The 23,658-nt window shown below is 49.1% G+C and overlaps 2 protein-coding genes across 5 annotated transcripts in view; one reads left to right on the top strand and one right to left on the bottom strand.

Annotated features, from left to right (window-relative positions):
- LOC146198351 (uncharacterized) overlaps positions 1–19,717 on the top strand; it is a 48,727-nt gene extending 29,010 nt beyond the window's left edge. For both annotated transcript variants that reach the window (XM_084593818.1, XM_084593817.1), the window contains exon 8: positions 19,522–19,717. In XM_084593818.1, coding sequence (XP_084449944.1) covers positions 19,522–19,702 — 181 coding nt within the window. In that variant the 3' untranslated portion in view covers positions 19,703–19,717. The remainder of the gene's footprint in view (positions 1–19,521) is intronic.
- LOC146198350 (nuclear receptor subfamily 2 group F member 6-like) lies at positions 544–23,045 on the bottom strand. 3 transcript variants are annotated; one of them, XM_084593815.1, is made up of 6 exons: positions 22,635–23,045; positions 21,686–21,880; positions 16,820–17,116; positions 12,835–13,008; positions 3,174–3,329; positions 544–1,344 (listed from the first exon to the last, which is right to left on the bottom strand). In XM_084593815.1, exons 2-6 carry the CDS (start codon positions 21,816–21,818, stop codon positions 1,106–1,108), a joined length of 999 nt encoding a protein of 332 aa, XP_084449941.1. In that variant the 5' UTR covers positions 21,819–21,880; positions 22,635–23,045; the 3' UTR covers positions 544–1,105. The 3 variants fall into 3 exon arrangements, with proteins under 3 accessions (XP_084449941.1, XP_084449940.1, XP_084449942.1); XM_084593814.1 differs by lacking the exon at positions 22,635–23,045 and adding an exon at positions 22,451–22,628; XM_084593816.1 differs by lacking the exon at positions 22,635–23,045 and adding an exon at positions 22,535–22,610.
- Positions 23,046–23,658: the final 613 nt, after the last annotated feature.

The following is a 23,658-nucleotide window of genomic DNA, read 5'->3' as shown; positions in this document are numbered from 1 at the left end:
GAGGTCGCGTGAGATAGAGACACTTCGATAACGTTGCAAACTCGGAATACGAGCCCTGCTGTGATCATCTCCGTGTGCTACGTACGGATCCCTGCTTTTTTTTTTTTTTTTGTGTGTGTGTGTGTGTTTGTGTGTGTGTGTTTGTGTGTGTGTGTGTGTGTGTGTGTGTGTGTGTGTGTGTGTGTGTGTGTGTGTGTGTGTGTGTGTGTGTGTGTGTGTGTGTGTGTGTGTGTGTGTGTGTGTGTGTGTGTGTGTGTGTGTGTGTGTGTGTGTGTGTGTGTGTGTGTGTGTGTGTGTGTGTGTGTGTGTGTGTGTGTGTGTGTGTGTGTGTGTGTGTGTGTGTGTGTGTGTGTGTGTGTGTGTGTGTGTGTGTGTGTGTGTGTGTGTGTGTGTGTGTGTGTGTGTGTGTGTGTGTGTGTGTGTGTGTGTGTGTGTGTGTGTGTGTGTGTGTGTGTGCGCGCCGCTCCCGCCCCAAAATTCTTGTCAGACAGAGCATACAATGCCTCTGTCCGCCTGACAGACAGACAATGCAACAAATGAGCAAACAAGTAAATAAATATATTTTGGGCATAATAAGCTTAGTCTATGAGTCCAGAATTCCTCATAATTAAATATTGCGATCATAAGTTTATGCAATTGCAAAAGCTGTACGTTAAACCAAGTCATCTCTTATGGCATAGTTTGTCGCCAAGAACGCTTAATCGAGGAAATAACTAACGACTAGCACTGCTTAATGACTACAGTCTGAGATAGTTATGCATGAGTGTTTTCCGTGTTTTTTGTAACCTACTTTCGTTTCAGTCGGTTGCACGCCACTGACTTTCTTCGCTTGAAGGTTGTTTTGCAACATTCAGCTCAAGCGTACCCTTTGGTGCAGATCGATCTTTCTGTTAAATTCTAGAGTCGAACTAAATTATCGCATTGCGACCGTGCGTTCCAACTGAAACCGCAGCGTCCAGTTCTTTGAGGGGTGGCTCTAACCAATCTCTAGGCGCCTAGATTTTCCGAATCACTGCCTTAGATGCTGAGTAGACTCCACACGTGTTGAATTCGAGCTGTCCTCCTTGACTGCATGCAGGGCATCGAGGAAGTGGGTGTGTGCCGCTCATAGAGTCTGCAGAACGTCGCACAGTATGCGCTCGATGGGCACCGGGCCGATGGTGGGCCGAAAGAAGGCCTCCTCGAGCAGTGTGGCCGGCACCGCGCGCAAAGAGCCGAGGAGCAGCAGGAGCCGCGCGGCACGGTGCGTCTGCCGTGGTCGGTCTTCGACTGGCTCCAGCAGCACGGACAGTGTTTGCTCTTGTACACGTTCCACGGTCGACGCCTCGCGTAGGCCGGACACCTCTGCGCCGCACCGACAGGAAAAGATCTGTCAGTGGTCAGTGCCCTTTGGTCAGGTAGTAAGTTCAGCATTAAAGAAATGTACATAGGTCAAGAAACAAGACGCGACCTCTATAGTCAAGGAGGCTAGAATCTGCTTTTCGTAACGCCCCTGCTTGGCTAGTCATCGGGCAGCGCCAAAGGAACTCCGCTTCTTCATTAATGACTTACTGTACCTGGTGGGTCTTATCAGAATATTGAGAAATATATGCGGCGTATCGTGTATAAATGTTATTGGGCCGTAGTACTCGCGACTTCCACGCATAGACAGGTGGTACTTCCTTTCTGTCGCAATGGCATTGACCTGGAAACTTAGGCAACAGGATTCAAATACATGGTTTCCGCACGTACCTTTCTCGGGAGGTGATCCTTAACGACTTGCAGACGTGTACAAATTACCTACCGTGCCGTCATCTCGCCTAAATGTTCGTCATGGGGCGCGCCTTTGCCGATTTTCGTTTGCGTTATTGCATCCAATATTGACCGCGGACCCGAAGACTTGCCAGAGTAAAGACGTAATACCCCACCTTAGTCACAATGTTCCCCGCATCCAGAAAAAATCCGGAGGGCTCCTCGTCAGGTTAACGTGTACTGGCTGCACGGAATCTAAGTTTCCATAATGAAAGAGATCGTCATGCGTATCCAACAAGAAAGACAGGTTGACTCTGCAGAGGTTCACGTGGCTTCATTCTTCCCTTTGAGGTCGCATAAAGCTCTCATACATTTCTTCTGAACTCGCACTGCCCGAGGGTTACTATCTACTGAATTTCGGATGGCTATCACTTAAAATTCTCAAGGAATTGGAGGGGCATATAAGCTATACGCCTTCAAGAGTATGTCATGACAGCATTAAATGCTCCCATCTGCAGGTTCCCTGTAACGTGTGCACTTTAAGGTAGCCTAGATGCCCGCACCTCCGTTAAGCAGTTCCTGTACAACATCCCATCCCGGAACCGACGTACCTCATGTGTGTACAGTCTGCGTCAGCCCTGTGCAGAGCGCTCGGTCGGCGCACTTCACTGCATAAATATCGATACCTCGTCGCATTTCCTACTTATCAGAGGCAAAAATTGTACGGAAGTAGATCCACACAGATCTGCAAAGAAGGTGAGCATGAGCACTTTGTCCGGAAGACGTTGGCTGCTTTATCATTTCAGTTCTGAGTGCATGATGCGCTCTGCCCGAGTGTTGTACACAAGGGTGACGCCGGCAGTATTGACTTAACTGACTTAGCAATTTCTTCTTCCTCGCACATTCAATGAAGCTCTGATTAGGCTCATCGAAGCTACTCTGGATGCTAAAAGTCGTACTAAGCGATGAATGAAGGTTGTGGCTGCCTCCTGCCCGACCCTTACGGTGACTTTTTTGGCATCAAATGACAGTCGCAAAAGCTTTGTTCACTGGACGAAGCCCAAACCCTGTAGTACCCAAAATGCCCTTGCTTCCCATTTTTCCTACACGTCTTTCTTTCTCACCTTACTCTCGTGGACTGCGGTTTCCATGCAGAGGTCAAGCGGGCTGAATGCTGGTTATTCGGTTTCGTTAATCCAAAACTTCCCATCTCGGCGCTGGTTGAAACTGCGGCTATGACACCGAATTTGGTGTGTTGTAGGTGTTCTAGGTTTACCGCGATCGCAACGCAAACGCGAACTTGTGACAAAAATTGGTGTGGGGTGTGCTTTCGAGACGACTGAGTTAGTCGGCGCAATCCCATGTCCCACGGATCATTTCTCAGCGGTCTTATAATGACTACCCGAGTAAACAGATCAGCCACTTGAGATAACCTCGCTCACCGGGCCTAAACAAGGCGAGGGCCTTGAGACACGAGTACTCGGCGGCGTCCGTCTGCAGTGCGCTCAGCCTGGCCACTGCCTCGCGCACCGCCTGCAGACCACGCAGGCCGCCCGCTGCTCCGCCGCCTTCACCTGCCGCGGCCGCAGCCTCCACGCCTGCAAGGGCATATCGGAGTCGACACAGAGCAGGGAGTTCTTGAATTACTTTCACAAGGCTTGCAAACTGCGGACGACAAGGCAAGTCGTGAAAGCAAAATAGGCCTCGAAAAGTATGGTGGCGTTACCGGCGGGAAGCATAGCGAGCAAAAGACAGGCACATCCTCTGATATACACCACACAACAAATTTTAAAGAAGCTGGCCAGATTTGAATTATTCCGGCCAGTCCAATTCCTTTCAATAAATCTATCTATCTATTAAAGAAGCTAGTCTACAAAGCTTTGATTAATTGCAATAAGCATCAAAAGACATGCGTGTGACCATGGCGCAGTCGGTAAGTAACCGTGGCAACGCCACGATGCATGCACCTTTAGAGTGCAGCTCTTATATAAGCCCTCTCGGTCGTCGGTGCGGCTGTCGGTGAGGATGATGATGATGATGTCCTAAGCCGTAATGGCACATACCCACGGCAGGGGATTGACCAAGCGAAAGAAAGTCACTAGCCAAAGAGAATTCCTTAGAAGTAAGTCGCTCATCGGCAGCATGCGACAGTTGATGATAATTAAAACTTTATGAAGTTGAGAGGATGAGGAATCAGACGGTCTTGAGCCACGACGGTCTCCGCGGCCCAGGCCACTGTACCGCCGAGTGACGGCAGGACTAGAGCTGCGCTTCAGTGCCCTCTCATTGTTGCATGGTGTGGATATTAATAGGGGTGGCTGACATTTGTGCGATGGTTTGCACGACATATTGTCCACGCCGGTAACGCCACTCAAGGCATCACCTTCCAAGAAGACGAACAATGAGCCGCGCAACCAATGGAAGTGCTTAAGTACTGGGCATTTTGTACGATTCTGCAATAAGTTGGCGACCGCATATTTTGCATATCGACTGTATACTCGAATTACGAAGAAAGATTCAAGGACTCAAACTTCTGTTCTTGCTGAAACACAATAAATTGTTAATCAACACCTGGCCTTACCTGAAACCGTTAAACGCCCAGTTGACAAGAAATCGTCATGAACATCAATTAACTCCATACAATTCTAGAGTAAAAGCTTTTAAACATTCCTTTTTTCCTCGTACTATAGAAGACTGGAACCGGCTGCCACCTCACCTAACAAATAGCATCGACTCGATTGATCTAATTGAGTCTTGACTACCTTGACTAACCTGTTATTGTGTTGCTGCTTTGAATATTTGTGTGTGTTTTAAATAACAAAAAAAAAATTCCCTTGTACTGCTGATTTCACTGACGTTTTTCATTTGATTATTGTTCAAAATGTTCAATTTTTCTGCCCCTGGCTGCCATGATTATTGTGTTCTAGCTGTGTATAATTTTTTCTTTATATATTATGTAATAATATTATTGTTACCACTCCTGCTTGGGCCCACCAAGGGGCCTGCAGTATATTGTAAATAAATAAAAATAAATAAATAAAGGGGAGAGCACCCTGAAAGTGCTGCCTCGCTATAGCTACAGGAGGTATGGGATGAGGAAATCTACTCTTGTACTGATATACAAACATTATGTGAGCCCTACACTTGAATTCGGCTGTATCCTACTGGTATATTTACGGGCTGGTTGCCTACACAAGATTCGACTGCTTATCCAGATCGAACGGCAAGCATTGCGGCTTTGTATTGGCGTTCCCGATTTTCTGGCGATAAAACGAGTGGTGACGAACCGAGGCTTGTGTCCTTTCTTTAGATTTCAGATTTCACCAGATCATGGTACAGATCATTTTAAAGTTATGTGATTCTTTCTTGTCGTGTTCACATTTGATTTTCATTGCTTCACCTCATTTATTTTTCTGCATTTATTGGTCTCGCTATCAAAGGCCGCAGACCGTATATGTTCAGTCTCTTTCTCCGTTGTCAGTGGATGTATGTTGTCTTTCTAAAGCTACTCCTCGCCTACCTCCGTTTAATTTGGTTTATGATGACATTTATTTCAACCGTGCTAATTCTTTACCAATGCATATACCTTAGTTTCCATCTTGCAAGATTGCTAGGAGGATTTTCCATCACATATTGTAATTGCCACAGATGCTGCGCAACGTGAGGAAATAGCAAGGGTTGGCATTTTCGCTACTCGATTGGGCTCTCTCATACCCCCTACCTGATTAAACCCCCATTTTTATTGCAGACGTTTCTGCTATTGTACAAGCCTTTAGAAAGGTTTATTCTCAGAACTGCAACGTCATTGTGGTAACGGACGCTCGTTCAGATTGTACTGTCTGAACTTCTTCTATTGGATCTACTTTGCGTCGACATTTTTATTATCTTGCACCGCTTCATTTACGTGAAATCCGGCTTTTGCGGGTTCCAGGTCACTGTCGGAGTTAACTGGGTCTTCGGACTTTCTTGCGTTATCTTCCTTGAGTAGACATATCCGTCCATTACTTTCCTACTGTCGCCTATCGGTGGGTGCGTGATTCAAACCATTTCTTTGGATTAAATCCTCCACTTTGTCCTCCATTTCTTTAAAGATTTTCTGCCTTTGTATATAAATATAATGCAGGTCAGTGCCTTTCACATCAACGTGAGATGTCTCTGACAAATTTAAGGCGTACCTTTCCTCCCCTTAACTTTTATTTCCGTAGATATGCCTGTTCTTTCTCAGTCATGTGTTCATCTGCAATGAACTTGAGACGTTTTCCTGTCCTGTCGCCGTTCGGCCCCTTCCGAAAACTTTTCTTTGAAATTCCTTGAAAGATATATGTTACGACGGGGTGTTGACGTCGGAGCGCTGAACAGGTCGAGAAGGCAGGGGGCTCAACTGGTCAACGGCTGCGTGTATAGGCACGAGAGTCTTTACCAACGTCTTTCTCTTTGTCTTCTGCCATCTTCTTCACCCTATTCAGGACTGCTACATTTACCCCCTGGGAAGCCATCCGTTCCTACGGGAGTGACACGGCTTCATCCGGGCGACATGGGCGACTTCCGTTGCGGCTGAGCGACGACCACTTGCTGTCAGGCGTACTATTCGGCAAATAAAGTCGCTGACGCGGTCGGGGACAACTTAAGGACTAGCGTAATGCGCTAACATTTTCCATGCTAAACACGCGTCCGGAGAGGTCGCCACTCGTACTGAGTTTGGAACGCTCTTGCGAAGCGAGAATTCGCAAACGGGTAGAAATCGAGCTTCTTCGGCCCGACAAAGAATTTCGTCGTCATGGACGGAGTAAGAAAGAACGATGTCGGCAATACCGAGGAGCACGGTTATATAGAAGAAAGAACGGGCTGTAGCCGGTCGTCTCAGGTGTTGCAGTGTTGAAGGCAAACGTTATAAAGGGCAGTATGATATCCGAGTCCTTGTGGTCTACATGTTAACGAGTGTGCTGCGGTTTGTGCGCTCCGTCAAACCGTTGGTTTGTGGGTGATACGTTGTGTAGCGTCGAAAATGCGATGCACACAAACGGAGAAGCTCTTACACGACATCTGCCATAAAATGGCGACCTCGGTCACTGATGATAACTAGCGGAGGTTCATGTCGCAGGATGACAGTACGGAGCAAGAACAGGGACACGTGGTGAGCGGCGGCTGAAGGAAGAGCGGCCATTTCGCAGTAGCGGGTGAGGTAGTTTGAAGTAAAGGCATACGTAAGCAAGACAGAAGATTAATGAGGTGTCTGCACAAACCACGATCCAACGATTTCCGTCGGAAGACTTCGGGAAGGGACCCATAAGGTCGAATGCACCACGTGGTGGAGTCACAAGATGCAGCAGGGCCTGGGGCGTGAACGTAGGGCGCTTTTGCCGCTGGCACTCAGTGCAGCTCACCACATATCACTCAGTCGTCTGGCGCACCTTCAGCCAATAAAACCGATTGCAGGCAAGCTGCAGCATTCGTGCAGAGCCCAGGTAACCGGAAGTGGAGCCGTAATGCATGACACGCAGGACGCACGAGCGGTGGCTCTCGGGAACCACGAGTAGAAAATGTGTACCAGTGTTTGGGTAAGCCTTTTTGTACAGGAGGTCTTCACGGAGACAGAAAGGGCTGGGAATTTTGGAATCCTGCACAGCCGCAAGCAGTGGCTCTATGCTTATGTTGGTTTTTTGCACAGTCTGCAGAGCCGAAGCGTCGGAAAACGGGCACGACGGAGGCGATGTAGTGATCAAAGTCGACAGAGTCACATGCGGTCGTAGGGAGGGGGAGACGTGAAAGACAGTCTGCGTTGGCGTGTTCGCGGCCGCTGTTGTATGAAACAGTGTGCCAGACGACCAGATGGGTCACGAAGGTCGACGAGCCAACAGAGGGCATGATGGTACGTCATAACCGTGAAATGGCGCTCATAGAGGTAGCAACAAAATCGCTGAACGGCGAAGACTACAGCTAGGAACGCCTGCTCCGTAACAGTGTAGTTACGCTCAGGTTTGCTGAGGGAACAACCAGCATACGCAATTACATGCTCGCCAGTTTTCAGACGTTGTACAAGCACAGCATAGACACCAAGCCCACTTGCGTCAGTGTAGACTTCGTCGGAGCTGTGGGTTTGAAGTGCCGTAGTAGAGGATGTGACGTAAGTAGAAACTTCAGCTGGTGGAAAGACGTGTCACAATCTGAGTTCCAGTCGAAATAGGACGTCCTTTTGGAGAAGGAACTTCAGAGGGTAGGCGACGTCGGAAAATTGAGGGATGAACAATCAAAAGTAAGAACACAGCCCCAAAAAACTGCGGAGCTCTTTTTGAGCCTGCGGTCTTCGGAATGGAGCAACTGCTGTAGTCTTCTGTGGATCGGGCCGAACCCCATTGCGATCGACGAAATGTCCGGGTACCAGCGCTTGACGTTCGCCAAAACGGCACTTTTTAGAATTCAGGACAGGGCCGGCCATCTGCAGGCAGTATAAAACAATAGCGAGTCGCGTGTTATGTTCAGTAAAAGTCCTGCCAAAAATAACAGCGTCTAAATAGCACATATAGATTTCCCACCTGAGGCCACGAAGTATTATGTGCGTAAATCTTTCAAATGTGGCCGGCGCATTAAAGAGGCCGAAGGGAATCACATTAAATTCACATAGGCCAATAGGCCAGACCAATAGGTTACTCCATCCGGAGTAACAAATGCAGTTTTTTTCTTGTCCGCAGGGTCCATCGGAATCTGCCAATACTCTGATCGCAGATCAACGGAAGAGAAATAAGACGCAGAGAAAATTCAATCTATGGCATCATCGATGCGCGGGAAAGGGTACACATCCTATTTAGTGATGGAGCTGAGACGATGGTAGTCGATGCAGAACCTCTGTATTCAGACTTTTTTCTTTCCGAATATCACGGGAGCAGCCCGAGGACTGGAGGAGTCCTGAATTACGCCCCTGTTCAATATGTCTAGGAATTTCTTTGTGATGACCTTGCGCTCTGACGGCGACGCGTGGTACGGTTTTTAGCGGATCGAATGGGCAGATCCCGTGCTAATTCTATGGCGCGTTCGAGACAGCGGAGAACGCTGCGAGCCGCCGGACAATGCGATATCGAAGATGGAGGCGTGCTAAGACAAAAGGTTCTTCAAGATCTGGCGTTGTGAGGCGTTCAACGATGCGCTAGTCATCGGAGGAAGCTTCTGGTCAGCGAGCGAGAGCGAAGCCGGGTTTTCGGGGGAAAGATTAACGAGAGTTACATTACTCGGGATAGCTGCGCTGAGGCTATTTTCGAGCCCGCTGGAAAAACATCCGGTTTTAGTGAGCAATTTATAGTCAGCAGTCCAGTACACGGCCCTCTTTCACGTAAACCAAGCAATGCCGCACTAACACATTTTTCTTCACGCACTGTAAATGAAGAGGCGCAGCAGTAGCCTCAAAGGAGTCGTTAATGACACGGGAGCAGGACACCTGGACGTACACTGCAGAATGGGGCGGGATGACCTGATAACACACACACACACACATAACGTCCTCATAATTTGTATCTTCCAAAAGTGCACGAGGAAGAAAATCACCAAGGCTTAGCGCTCCCGTTCGACAATCAACTGTAGCGCCGCACATACGCATGGAAGTCAATTCCCAAGATTGCGCCGTGCGTAGATCTGGGCAGTACTGCAAACTCGGGCGGAAATATTGTTGGTTGGTTGGTTTGTGGGGTTTAACGTCCCAAAGCGACTTAGGCTATGAGAGACGCCGTAGTGGAGGACTCCGGAAATTTCGACCACCTGGGGTTCTTTAACGTGCACTGACATCGCACAGCACACGGACGCCACTCCGTTTCGCCTCCATCGAAACGCAGCCGCCGAGGCCGGGATTCGATCCCGCGTCCTTGGGCACAGTAGTCGAGCGCCTTAACCACTGCGCCACCCCGGAAATATTGTGTTCACCAACGAAACTGTAACGCTACACACTCCAACTCTCCACTCATTCCATAAAAGTTAGCAGTTCTGTTCCAAACAAACATAACTTTGTTCTTCAAAAAGTTATCACCCAAACAGAAGCGCCAGTGCTACTAACGCCATTGTATAGACAATCCGTCAACAAGCTCATTAACTTTGTTCAACATGTGCACAGGGATACAGGCAGCAGCGCGCATTTTCCAGCGACCTCATCTCCATCGGCCGCACTGGCTAGTTTTCCTGCAAGGGTGACGGGGATCGCCGCTGTGGTGACGGCGAACGACGCACACAAAAGAAGGGGGGTGATGTCACACTTCAGTTAGAGGCGGAAGAATGGCTGAGGAGTAATTCGTTTTGCAAACGGCTCCTCTGGGTAGGATGTTCTGGCCGGTAAGTGTTGGTGTAGGACTGCATGTAGGTCGGCTCGATGCCATCGCAGGATTGTACCGGAACGGCGCGCGCCGGTTGCAGTAACCGGAAATGTGACCCACGGCACTACACCGGTAGCACACAGGAATAAGACAATAAAACATCGGCGCGTCATTGGGCTTCTGCATGGTAGGATACGACGAATATCCAAATGTAGGATTCGGGACGATGTAGCTATCCGGCGGTCGGCGCGACGGATAGTTGGAGTAAGAACGAGGGTCATTGCGCTGATGATAAGACAATTGCCAGTAAATCTGGTCGTGTTTTGGTCTCGAGGTGTCCAGGCGTTCGCGGCAGGCGAAGGATGTCGTTAACTGGTGACCTGGATGTCGGTGGGCAGGTATGTGCATGCGCTGGAAAAGCATGTGCTTCATCTGCGAAGCACATGCTGCTAACGTCGTGAAATCTCATCCCAAACGATTTCACGAATGGCGCGCAGGAGACTTGAGATGGAGATTCTTCGACACTGGCCGCGGTAGTGACATTGCCAGCCGCCCAAACTTCGGTTTAATGCGGCGAGGCTTGAGGGTCTCGAATTTTCGGCAGCCTCGAATAACGTCGGTGACTAAACTCAAGTTGTCCTTGGCAATGAGGAAGTTGTAGACGTCTTCCGCAATGCCCTTGGCCATACCTTGTCTTCCTCGATCATCCGGCTGTTTACGGTTTTGTATAATTTCAGCACTGCCTCATGTATGTGGTGCAAGACTCACCTGCTGTCTGGGCCATTTGAGCAAGTGTCTGCTCGACCTGTCTCTTCTTCACTGTTAGATCACCGAAACATTATTTGATGGCTCCTACAAAACTCTTCCAAGTGGTCCAGAGTCTTCGTGGTTCTCGTACCACATCAACGCGATTTGCGTCAAGAAGAATACAACATTCGCGAGCTTCGCCACCAAATCCCAGCGGTTGAAGCGGCTCACACGTGCAAAATGAGTGAGCCACTCATCAACATCTTCCCCTGCTTGACAGGCAAAAGAACGAGGCTCTCGAAACGGTAGCGTCGGGTTCGAGGCAGTGTGCGGTATATCGCCGGACATGTACAGAGGGCCTCGCGTTGATGTTCGGGACTGCTCAGTAGCCTGCTGCATTCTCACGAGAACGGGAGAGAGTCCAGTGAGTTGAAGTCTCCTGTGAGGCTCCAGTGGTTGAGGATGCATCGTGAGTGTAGGCGTAGCCTGTATCTCCACCAATTTGTTACGACGGGGTGTTGACGTCGGAGCGCTGACCAGGTCGCGAAGGCAGGGAGTTAAGATGGTCAACGCCTGCGCGTCCGGCGCGAGTCTTTTCCAACGTCTTTTTCTTTGTCTGCCATCCTCTTCATCTTCTTGAGGACTGCTACATATCATAGACTATTTTATGTACACTGACATTCACTAGCGGTAGGATGGTTCGCCCGGCGGTTCACAAATTTATTTACGACTAGGTGCACCGATACCGCTCTCTCCCATTCAATTTATTCTTGATGTTTTTTCTGAGCAGTGGTTCAGTGGGGGGGCTTTCGTCTATCCCGTTATATATGTATAGCACTGAGCGAAGCACGCACGCACACACACACACACACACACACACACACACACACACACACACACACACACACACACACACACACACACACACACACACACACACACACACACACACACACACACACACACACACACACACACACACACACACACACACACACACACACACACACACACACACACACACACACACACACACACACACACACACACACACACACACACACACACACACACACACACACACACACACACACACACACACACACACACACACACATATATGTGTGTGTGTGTGTGTGTGTGTGTGTATATATATACACAGTGTGTGTATATATATACACACACTGAGGTAATGAGGTAATGTGCCATTATCCAAAAGGAACACTGCTGCATAACGAGTTGACCGAGCAGCGGTTCAGCGCTGCCGCCGAGAATACAGCCGCCCACATCTTTAACTCGCATGCGTGACGGCCACATTTTCTGTACTTCCGAGCGTTAGTGAGGCGCTAACCTGCTAAAAATAAGTATATGCAAGAGCTGACCAAGCCCTTGCTTAATCATGACCTTCCGGCAAGTTTTATGCTCCCTAAGGTTCAGGAGCAGAGAAAAGGCGGCCATCGCATACGCCAATTAAAGACTTGGACGGCTATGTACGTTGCTGTTCGCGCCACTGAGGTACAGCATATAGGTTCCTCCTATAAGAGGATCCTGCAATTCTCGCTGCCGAGGCAGAAGATCATCATCATCATCATTTCCGAGAGGACCTTTCATACGTCCTATTGCCTGTACTAAGCAATGGCTTTCGCGCCGCCGAAGCTATAGAGCCGAGCTCATTTTCTTTTGCACTAGGGAGTATCGTAATCGTCCTCACAAGTTTCTTCTCAGCCCACCTGCTGTTGATTGCATTAATATTTACTGTTCGTACATGAACTGCAGACACGCGCGTAGCTTGTGACGTCAGCGTTGCATGCGTACACTTTTCAGTAGTCCGCAATCCAGCGGCTTTGGGCGCAGCCTGGCAGACCTTGCACTGATCTTACTGGAAACATCAAAGTCATGGCGAAAATTCTAACCTCCTACAGCGCTCTGGGCGCTGTACGAGGTGCATCACAATCCCAGAAGCAAACATGTGGTGTCCTAAGAATTCGGGGAAATTACGCCGCACTTAAAAGAAGCACTGCCTTTTGCTTTGAGCGGGGCGCGCACACGAATGCGAAGCACTGACCTGCAGCGGCCACCAAAGGGAATCCCCACTGGGCGGCGCTGAGCAGGAAAACATCGCTCCAGGAGGCTTCCAGCAGCAGCAGCTGGTCCCGGCAGCAGAGCTGAGCAAAAGCCGGTACACTGCGGATCCAGCGCAGGCTGCAGAAGAGCAACTTGGCGGCAGTCTCCTGGACGCCTGCAGCACACATGGGATGTGGGAGGTACCGCATAGCGCGTTATCTCGTCCTCCAACAAATATAACATAAACGCTATCAAAGTCATATGCTCTGAAGCGCCGATATATATGCGCCCATGCTGCATAATCCGCTATTCAATTTCACCACACCCCACCTGCTCTCAAAAAATAGTCGCTATAGAAGATATAGTTCATCTTAATTGAGCTAGGCCTAAGCACTTTCAGGGCCTATCGGTGCTGAGCTTCTGTGTCTTAATTTGGTGTTTAGGCACTTTCGATGACGAGCCCCTTCCCTAAACATCACCCTTTTTGAAGCAAAAGCTTCACTATCGACAGGTAGTTCGAGCCGTCGGATCGAATGCACGGTTTTCTCCTTGAGGGAGATATAGAGGTCAAACTTCTGTGGTAAGCCTGTTGGTCGCCATGTGAGTTTAGGGCACAGTCACATAGGACACCGAGTGACCCTTGACCACTGTCATGGTCAAGTTAACGTGTGACGTCAGTGTGAAGTGTGGGGCCTAGTCACGTAGGCCACCACAAGTAGCCCGTGACCACTGTCAGCGTCAAGGTCACGTGAAGTGACATCAGTGTGACGTGGAAGTAGAGGGCGCTATAGGGGTGATACTATCAAGATCAAGGTCAGCTAGGTGAGTTGACATCAGTGTGGCGTGGAAGTAGAGGGCGTTAAAGGGCTGACACGTGTATAAATAGTAGCCCCCGGGCTCCTGGCTAGGTTACAACAATTCGCGACGTAGAGGACGAAGACCCTGCTACAGTAGCGCGTCGGCACGCGAAGGAGGCATGTCGGAATGAGGCCCTGAAAAGGCGACATGCCGAAGAGACTGATGAAGAACGAGCTTTACGTTTGGGGAAACGCGCAGTGTGTTTAATCCAAGCTTTTGACATAGACAACGAAACTTTCGCTTCCCTCCAGGGTTACTCAAAGTTAAGCCACCAGCAAATCTTTTTTTATTTCGGCTTTGTCAGTAGACAGCTCGAGCCATCCTGATAACTGTTTGAAAAGCTTCTTCGGTGCCGTTTAAGCACACATTATTCAGGGATGACATGTTGCGCCGATGGACACATCGCAGGAAGAAAATCCCATATTAAGCATACATTTTGCAAAATACAGACTGTCACAAAGGAAGATGTAATAAAGACGAAGTGTGGTTGGACACGCGCACGCGAAGGAGAAAATGAGGATGTAAAGTATAGAGTGGCGGTAGAGCAGTCGACTGCAGCATTACTGCCTTGATTTACGATACAACATTATTTTGGCGAAAAGGTTGTTTGATAGAAATCCGGACCTCAACGTCGAGTGCTGACCGCCCATAATGAGCTTCTCGAGTCTTCAGCCGCCGCCGCCTTTCCTGCCGACTACTGGTCGTCCTGCCCTTCCGTGGGAGCAATGGGAGCGGGCGTTCCGCTATTACATGTTGGCGTCTGGTGCCTCCACACTTCCTGCCGACCGGCGAAAGGCCATCCTGTTCAACTTCTTGGGACTGGAAGGTCAGCGCATTTTCTATACATTATCGCCATCGTCACCTTCAGCGCCTACCGCATCTGCCCCCACTCCGGTGACGAGGCGCCTCGCCGTGACGAATTCGACGAGGCAATTTCCATGCAGTCGACGCACTACAAGCCATCGCTGCACGCCGCCGTTTTCGCCGCCGAGTACAATCTGCCGGAGAGACAGCTGATGAGCACGTCGCTGCCCTTCGTACCTTGCCGGCGACTGCGGGTTTGGAAGCCTCGCGGACGACATCATTAGGGATCAGCTGGTGGAGAAGACTACTAATCACCATTTGCTTGAACGCCTTCTCATAGAAGGCCGCTCTCTTACTGTCGCGTGCCGTGACCCTTGCTAGACAGTGCGAGCAAGCTTCTCGTGAAATAAAAGAGCTATCAGAAGAGGTCGCTCCAGTACAGCACGTAGGATGCGAGCGAACATCAGAGCGGGCACCTCAAATCCCTTGCAGCAAATGCAGTTGCCACGTACAGAAATCTTCCCGTGTACTTACGGAGCGCTCGTGCTATCTCTGCGATTCTGCTACCCTAATAAATTTCCAACTTTCAATCCACCTGGAGAACAACCCTGCATGCCAATCCCGCAAACAGAAGTGTTTGTCGGTGCGGCAAAAGTGGCCATTTCGATTCTATCTGCGAGTTGTCTAATTGCCTAGGTCAAGTGCAGCAATTTGAAAATGATTCCTCCAGCAGTGCTGCTATTTTACAGGTCTCCACTGTTCCTCACAGCCTATTGCCTTCCCAAACAAGCATTGGAATAAGCTTGTAATTATTATCGTGGGACCCTTGCTCCTATAGTGGTTGTCGCTCGGCGATAACACTTATTGACTATTGCAATAAGTGGCCGGAAGTTTATTTCCCAAGTACCGTCACAGCGGCAATAGTTCAGGAGTTTTTGCTAGGTATCTTCGCATGCGAGATTGTATCAGATCATGGACCACATTTCTCACCCTAGGATCTGCAAACGTTTCTTCACTAACGGGAAATGCGCCACTGCTACTGCTCGGTCTCCCACTCTCAAGCTAATAGACTCGTAGAACGATTCAATAGAGTTTTGAAGCCATATCTTCTGCTGGCTCTGTGCTAGCGACGTGACTAATGTACAGCTATCATCGACTATCTCAGTGTCTACAGCTGTACGCCGCATGCCACGACAGGAATCGCCCCAGCCATCCTGCTTCAAGGCAGAATGCCTCGCACAACACTTAATGTCGTGGGCCTACCGGATCATTGTTTCTCGACAGACCCTTCAAGTGCGCTTAATCTGTTACGCCAGCAGCTAGAGCAGAAGCAACCCAAGTGCACGCAATGTGCAGACCACCGGAGTGAAGCCAAGCACCGGGACTTTCAGACTGGCGACTACGTGCGAGTTCGCAAGCCTACTGTAGGAGGCAAGCTGGCTGCTCGCTTTTAGAGCCTCGAAGAGTTTTGGAGCAACGTGGACCTGCTTCATATACCTGCTGAATGATGGGCGTGTGTCACACTCGTCCAAATTTTCGGCTGTTAGCCAAGCAGTCGTTCAGCGCCAACCACCGTCATCAGCTCTGGCGGCTCTCTTCGTCGACAATTTGCCGCCAATTGCTGCGCCCCACAGAAGCACACGCGAATAGAAACTTCCCGCAAGGTTCATAGACTATGTAATGCATTAAAGGAGTTCAAACATTCGCCACCATTTTTATTTTCTTTAAGGGCGGCGGAAAGGTGATAAAGACGAAGTGTGATTGCGCGCGCGCACGTGGAGAGAACGAGGAAGTAAAATAATTCAGAACGGCTGTAGAGCAGTGGATAGCTACGTACTGTCTTGATTTACGATACAACAAAAGGCATGCACGGAAGCTTTGCAATACTTCGTTAGCCTTCTGTTTATTTCTGTCTGTCTCTTTCTCTGCGCGCCTTTTTTTTTATAATTCAGTTCTAGAGAGCCCAGCAACTGCTTGAAAAAAAAAAAAAAAGCGCACAGAAATTGCAGTTTTCCGCCTAAACTATGCACTTTAGAGGTATTCTGCACATCTTCTGCAGACTGTACGAAAGAAAGCAGGCAGAGATGCTGCTCATATATCGCAAGCTAATAGCGGGAACTTGACATTTTTACGCTGAGCTGAGCAGTTCTTTTTTTCTTTCACAGATGACGCGACGAAGTTGGGTATTTAAAAATTTAAGCATTCACAATAGGGGCTGAAACACGGGGCATGAAGAAGTTACGCAACTTTTAATGGGAGATCTCTAATAAAGACACTGTGGTAAGCATTGAAAAGAGGACACATGCTCCGAGCCATGCGCTCACCTTCGGAAAGAGGCCACCAGAGCAAGGGCCTGGGCAGCATGGCGATAGGCCCGCGCAGGAAGGGCAGCGTTGAGCCCGACAGATCGGCCATCGAAGTCGGACGACTCCCTACCAGTTCTGGGGGCAATCCCGCCGCCGAGGGCAGGCTGGCCGAGGATGCCGACGACTCACTGGCCAGCGCGGGCCCGATTCCACCGTGCGGCGGCGACGCGATTCCTGGACGTTGGGTGGATGCCGAGTCCGGCGCCTGGTCGTCGCCGCCACTTGCTTCCTCCGTAGTCGAAGAGGGCACCGTGTCTGCGGGCACAGAGAGGCCGTGGACCGATTCTTATGACATCCTCCTCAAGCATCTTGGCATTTTCTCACCATATGTTGAACAATGGAAAGCAAGCATACCTATCTCCTTCTAGCGTCTTGTGGTGTACAGGTCCACCCTATTTTCTCCACAGGAGCCACACGCGCCGCGCACCTATCCTTTGTCTTCCATACGCTTATAGATGCTCTCTATCTCGTTCGCGGATGAGAAGTGCTTCAAAAACAGTGCTCAGAAAACTCGATTATGAAAGGAGTGACATGACCTATACCGTGAGGCTGCCACAACATAGAAAAGTTCACAAGACGCCCGCGGGAAGGTTTCGCGCTTTTTTTTTTTTTAGACCTATTCGTGCGCCACCAAACAGCTGCAACCTGCGAGTACAAAGGAAACACACACGCTCAGCTCTAGCAGTGTACTACTTCAGACTGAGCCTTCCCCCGTCCCTAATCAAATGCCAGGAGTAAAAGATCTTTTTTATACTGCTCCGTTTGCCATTTTCCGCTTGGTGCATGCGGTGCATAAGGCTTCGAAGTACGTTCGTGGAGAAGGAGTCATTCTGCTGATTGCCACAAGGTAGGCCTAGATGCTCGAGCGTGGAAAGTAATGTGAAAAGAGAGAGAGAGAGAGAGAGAGAGAGAGAGAGAGAGAGAGAGAGAGAGAGAGAGAGAGAGAGAGAGAGAGAGAGAGAGAGAGAGAGAGAGGCGGAAATGCGCATTTGATGGCATTGAAACTGCACTGAAGGCTCTCCGGTCTCATCCTTTGTGTGGCGTAGTTTCCCAGCGGCTCTTTGTCATATTTGATGCGCAGCTTTTTGCCGTGAATCTTAAAAAAATTATTGTGACGAAATGATTAATAGCGTTTGTTACTCCTGATCGCAGCTTTTTTTTCTTTTTTTCGTCCGTTGCTTACGAGACACGATAGCACACGGGGCCAAGCGGTCTGCTGGGCGCGAGAGGGACACTGCGAGTGTGGAAATGTGCAGTGGTACTGGATTAACACTAACGAGAACTGGAGTAACAAGCAGTATGAGCTGTATGTCCACAATAAGAAGCGTTTGACCAATTGCGAATGGCAGGCGGCGTCGTATTCGTCCGTCTTGCTGCCGGTAGAGGCAAACTAACCATCGCTGCCGTGCGAGAGAAACAGTGAAAGCTCGCGATAGCTGCACCCAACTAGTAATGTAATGGCCTCCTGGAGGATTAGCTGTCACGGTACCTGCGAAACGTAGCTGATTTAGCAGATGCCATCTAAGGTGATTAAAAAGCAGAAATAGGTATTTATTTCCTCGCACTCGATTGGAGTTTTTCTGTCCGGATTCCAGATTATATGCCAATATTTACAGCTGAATTGCTTGCAATTGGTTTGGCTCTTCAAAACGTTCCCTGTAATATTACTCACGTAATCATACTTCCTGACTGCCTTTCAGTCTTAGCAGCACTGAAGAACTTGAAGACACGCCTTTTTGAAGAAATCTCTCACGTTTTTTCTTCCCTTGCATGTACAGGAAGTGCGTTTTCAATGGGTCTCGGGCCATTGAGCCGTTATTTCCAATACAATGGCCGATTTCTTTTTTTTTTTTTTTTTTTTTTTTAGTGAATTCACCTCTTAATTGGCGTGTTGCCAGTTTTGTAAATGACACTATTCTGCTGACTACGTCCTATTTCGAAAGTTTCCCAATAGTGCACTCCCTGAGCCATGAGCCGTTCCTTGCGACGGCGGACTTTGAACATTTGATTTTCCTTTGGAATTTATCTGGTATTGTAGCTCAAGGCAATACGAGGTCTTCGCAACGTTCATGCATCGCAAAATTTCTTGCCTCAATCTTCATTTATGTCGTTCTGGATTCACGCAAACCAATTTTTGTGTGTCATATGATGATCCGGAAACTATGGAGCATTACAACCTGTCCTGCCGGCGGTATGCTCTTAAGAGAAGAAATAATGTGAAAATTCATTTTGCGCACTTAGGATTGCCGTTTACAATTTCTGTGCTGTTTTCCCTTGAAGCAACCGTCAAAGGGCATGCTATTAAACCGGTATGTGAGTTACTCCATAGGTATAATACTGCTACGGGAAGATTTGTTTCTTAGCGCTTCTTTGTCTTTATTTTACTTGCACGTTTTACTTGCATTTTTTTTTCTAATTCTTGATTACGGTCCCTACCTCCTCAAATTGTCTCCGAAAAAATTTTCACCACCACTGATTCCTAATTCATAAGTTATGTATTATGCAGCCTAAGTTCTGGCCATGCATTCATTTATTGTATCTGCACTTCTTTTTCCTTTATTGCCGACTCAGTTCTTCAGCCGAAAAGAAAAGCATAGAAAGACATTGTAATCAAATACTGCACTAAACCCTGGCCAATCCCCTACTGTGGGTATGTTCAGTATGTACACAGGAGAGAAGAGGAAGAAGAAAGTGGGGCACGCAGGAGCGTCCCCTGCCGTCTGGGCGTGGGTCGAGGAACGGCCGGACCCCTCAATGGATCCGCCGGCCTGCGCGCCGAAATTCGTCCCCAATGTGCTGTCTGCTGGTGGTCCGCAACCACCACGGTCAGTCAGACGATGAAGGGGACCTGAGCGCCACTCCCGTCGCTTCCACGCATCTGGCCTCTGACACATCACATCAGGTACGCCACCCTGCTGCGTCCGAGCTACAGTAAGGGTGCTCTCGCTGCAGCCTAAGCGTTATTTGCTGATTGCGGCGTTATGACACTTGCACGCCGTGCATGGGAACTGGTACAGGACGCTCCGTTACTGAGTCTGAAGTAGGCAACAGTTCCGACGTGAACCATCGCATTGACGTTCCTGATCCTAAGCGACGTGCGGGGAGCATCATTGTGGGAACGAAATGGGAGAGCGGTAGCTGCGCCGAGCTGCGTATCGTGGTCAGCATGTCGCACGTCGCAGTGTTGACGTTTGTTGTTCGCTGTCGCAAGTGATCTCACTCCACTGGTGTGGTCCTCCGCTGTTTTCATTTGGCATGTTTTGTTATTCGTACCTGATAGCGATGACGATGTAAGCAGCCGCAGGTGGCGAAAAAGACGACGGACTAGAATGGAGGAGGACAATGCGGAACTAAGCGTTTTCTTCTTGTCCGTTGTCTTTTTTGCATGCATGATTTATAAATGATCATGGAAGACGTGCCAAGTAGCCCAACAGCAAGTGCGGCTAAAGATACCTGGCATCTGCAAACTCGAACACTGATTCTGCTGCGTTTCAGGAGGGCTGGACGATAAAAGTTCTGACCTCATTATCGATTCGATTGCAAGACATTTATTCAGTCAGAAAAGGCAGAATACAGATGACCCGCGTGCTGGGTGGATATCAGTCCACGGCTGACAGCGACCTGAGTAGCCCATTCAATGACCCGGATTTCAGCTCCCGGGTCTGAGCTGACCAACACCTCATTATGGAGACGTTTATTCGACTCTTGGACATTGTATTTTCACCGGCGTCTAACTGCGTACGGGAGGCATGTTGCAATTATATTTGGAAATTTTACAGTACTGCGTGTATAGTTGATGTGTCGAATTACCAAAGAGAGTAATTCTACCATAATATTTGCAATGCCCACATTGCCTTTCAGTATACCAGTGAGGCTGAGACGAAAGAGACATATATTTAACGCGATACTGTTAAGGGTCTCATTCTGCGGAGAGCCCGGTGTAGTTGGCATTGAGATATTCAGGATTGGCCGAAAAGGGTTGGCTTCACACGCGGAGTGGCGCAGTCGAAAGGAGAATAAAACTTTACATAATTTGTGATTATAAGGTTTCAACACGATTCAAAAGTCATTTTCACGTGTAAAAGGGTCAAAAGTTATTTCCGCATGTAAAAGTTTAAATAAAATCAGCTGCGCCAAAAATAAAATTGGATTGCGATAGGAATCGATCCCGGGGCCTTTGGATCACAAGACACGCTACCTCTATATACAGGCGCATAAAGAATTCATAAGCATATATGCTCCGCTTTCCAGGCTGCACAAGGAAAGAGAAGCTTAACTGTGCCAGAGTATCTACGAGAAGAGCTTTGGAAAGGCGTCAAGGGAGCCATAAATAAACACTCGGTATTTTACTTTCATCTGCTTTCGCATCTTCTATTCCGTAACTCGAACAGATTGCAGCCCCTGGCGGGCTTGGTTGCACGAAATTAAAAGCCACAGAGCACATCCGCATGAAAGGAACGACGTGAAATATTAAACTAGAAGCTTACAAAACATCCACTTTTCTGTAGCAAAAGTACACCGTCAATATTACCATCATACGTGCTCTCCCTTACAAAAATAAGGTGGTGAGTTCAGTGCAGAATTCTCGTTGTTCAACCGCATCACACGAAATATACTTCTGGAGCGTTCACGATCGTCTTTGTGCAGACTACCTTCGAGTTTCTACAGAAAATTTATCGCTGATTTTTTGGTGTCCGTTTGATGTCTACATTTCTGATAAGCTTATAGTATAATGCCCCATCTTGCAGTAATTTTCATCTCGTGAGAAATTTCAGCATTTTTAAAGTGCTGACACACGTAAGAGCAAACGGGGGCGTTTCTCACCAGCGGTGGTCCTCGCAGGCTCGGCGGGCTCTCGTGCTGTCGTGGTCCAGCAGAGGTCTCTGAGCGGCGACACGAGTGGCGGCGCCGGGCAGCAGAGCGGTGGTACCCCAGAGTCGCTCGCCCCGTGGCACATAGTCGCTGGGGAGCGCAGACGTCGGCGCGGCTGGCCCCGCGGAGCCCGCTCGTGCTGCACGGCTGCGCGGTGGAAAAGCGGTAGGAGAATCTTTTACGGCTGCTTCCAGGTGCCCGCACCTCTTCCACGCTCGCTAATGCGAACAGGCGGTTTATTGGGGGAAACGTATTGTATGTTTTTTTTTTACAATGTTGCTCTGTTACCATGGTTTCTCACCGGGAGGTCGCATCTCATCTAGATAATAACCCTGGTTCAAGCTTACGTGGGTGGTGACTAGCACCAGACAATAACGCAGAAAGTGGCCTCGAATATGCAGGTCACAGCGGATGGCAGTCATGAGTGAAGCGCAACGACAGAAGTGAGAAAGGTGCCCAACTTATTCTACTGCATAGCATGCAGTAGGGTAATCCAGGCATAGCAAGGGCCTGCCGACAAAGCGTAGCAATGATTACTTGCACTCTTTGGCGTGAGGCCAGGTCAGTACTATTAATGCAGCACACCCGGCGGTTTGAAAAACGCACTGCTGCGCTCATGCTGATCTTCACAGCGGATCGATCCTTGAGTGTAGAGGCCTTGCCGGATATTCACTGACAACAGTTCCCACCCCTGCACTAAGCATCTGACTTGAATACTTGTTAAGTGCTGCAGTGGGTTCCATGCGCTACCGGAATCCAAAAGGGTCGAAGAGCAGAACTCATGCTTTCAGGGGCTATTACCGACAGACTACCACTCGGTGATCTCGCCGAGGGACAACACGCACGCCTAAACTGACTACGCAAGCGAACATGAACACCTATTGAAATTAAGCGTTCCAACCTATGTTGTTTTTAGCTCTATCACCTATACTGTATGTTCGTAGTGAGTGTCTTTGCCTGGATGACCTTCCAGGGAGGGAAATGTACGACCTTCGGCCAATCTGACACGCATGCCTTCAGTCGCGAGTGCTAACACGGAGGCAATTGCGTGAGACGCTCCGCTGTGCGAAGCGTCGACGATGGGCGTAGCCCCTCAACGGGGCTGCTGTCACTGCGAAGGGTGCGCAAGGCCTTTCTGGGCCCCCGAGAGAAGGGGGCTGGCGGCGCGCCGCAGACAAGGCAATTCGCGACGCACGGTTCGGTGCCAGGACAGGACCGAAGGCGATGATGGATGGCTGACGTCGATGCCGCGCAGCGCGCCTGCTGGGCTTCGTCTCCGCCTCGGCGGACGTGTTTCCAGCGGGAGGGAGTGCGTAGTAAAGCGCCACGCATCGCTGATCTGCTGTAATTAACCATGTTACAATTGAAAGGCGGGGGGGTCGCGAGTCTTTGGTCGCGAGTTTCAGTAAACAGTGAAGTACGTGAGTTACCTTCAGGATATAGTGATGACAGTACCCTCAAATGCAAGTTGAAAACGTAACTATTTATACAGCGGTTAGTAAACGACATGCAAAGAAATTATCATGTGGCAACTTTCACGGTGCTAAGTTTGACCGTAATTTGTGCAGTGTAATACCCTAGAGACATCCACTGGCTCGTTGGGCAAAAGCAAAATGCAGGGGAAAAAGGGCAAAAATAGCCGACTGTTTGCTTATTTGTACGCTCATCTGAGCGATCGCAATTCTGACTTGAAGGCACAAATACAAAATTGGAAAGTCAGTTCACTTGAGTATACTAGCGACCAGCTCTGCAATTTCAATAGGTGACTGAAAGCTTGGTGTCGATAAGGATTGCGAAACGAATGAAGAACTTTAACATTAGAACACTGCATGTTTTCCTGCCCTGTTGCAATACAGTCACCTCACCTCCCCCCCCCCCCCCCCCCCTCCCAACCTGGCAGACTGGTTGGCCTCTGACCAGCTGAA

This window comes from Amblyomma maculatum, chromosome 2 (assembly GCF_055883805.1).
Source record: "Amblyomma maculatum isolate TAMU_Amacu chromosome 2, ASM5588380v1, whole genome shotgun sequence".
Taxonomy (NCBI): domain Eukaryota; kingdom Metazoa; phylum Arthropoda; class Arachnida; order Ixodida; family Ixodidae; genus Amblyomma; species Amblyomma maculatum.
Note: the sequence above shows the minus strand (reverse complement) of the source record. Positions and strands in the feature narration are given on the sequence as shown.

Coding starts and splice junctions, on each gene's coding strand:
- LOC146198350 (XM_084593815.1), bottom strand. CDS start 21,818: ATGTGCCACGGGGCGAGCGACTCTGGGGTACCACCGCTCTGCTGCCCG. Junction 17,117..21,685: donor GCCTGCGAGGACCACCGCTG/GTGAGAAACGCC, acceptor CTGTGCCCGCAG/ACACGGTGCCCTCTTCGACT. Junction 3,330..12,834: donor CCCTTTGGTGGCCGCTGCAG/GTCAGTGCTTCG, acceptor ATGCCCTTGCAG/GCGTGGAGGCTGCGGCCGCG.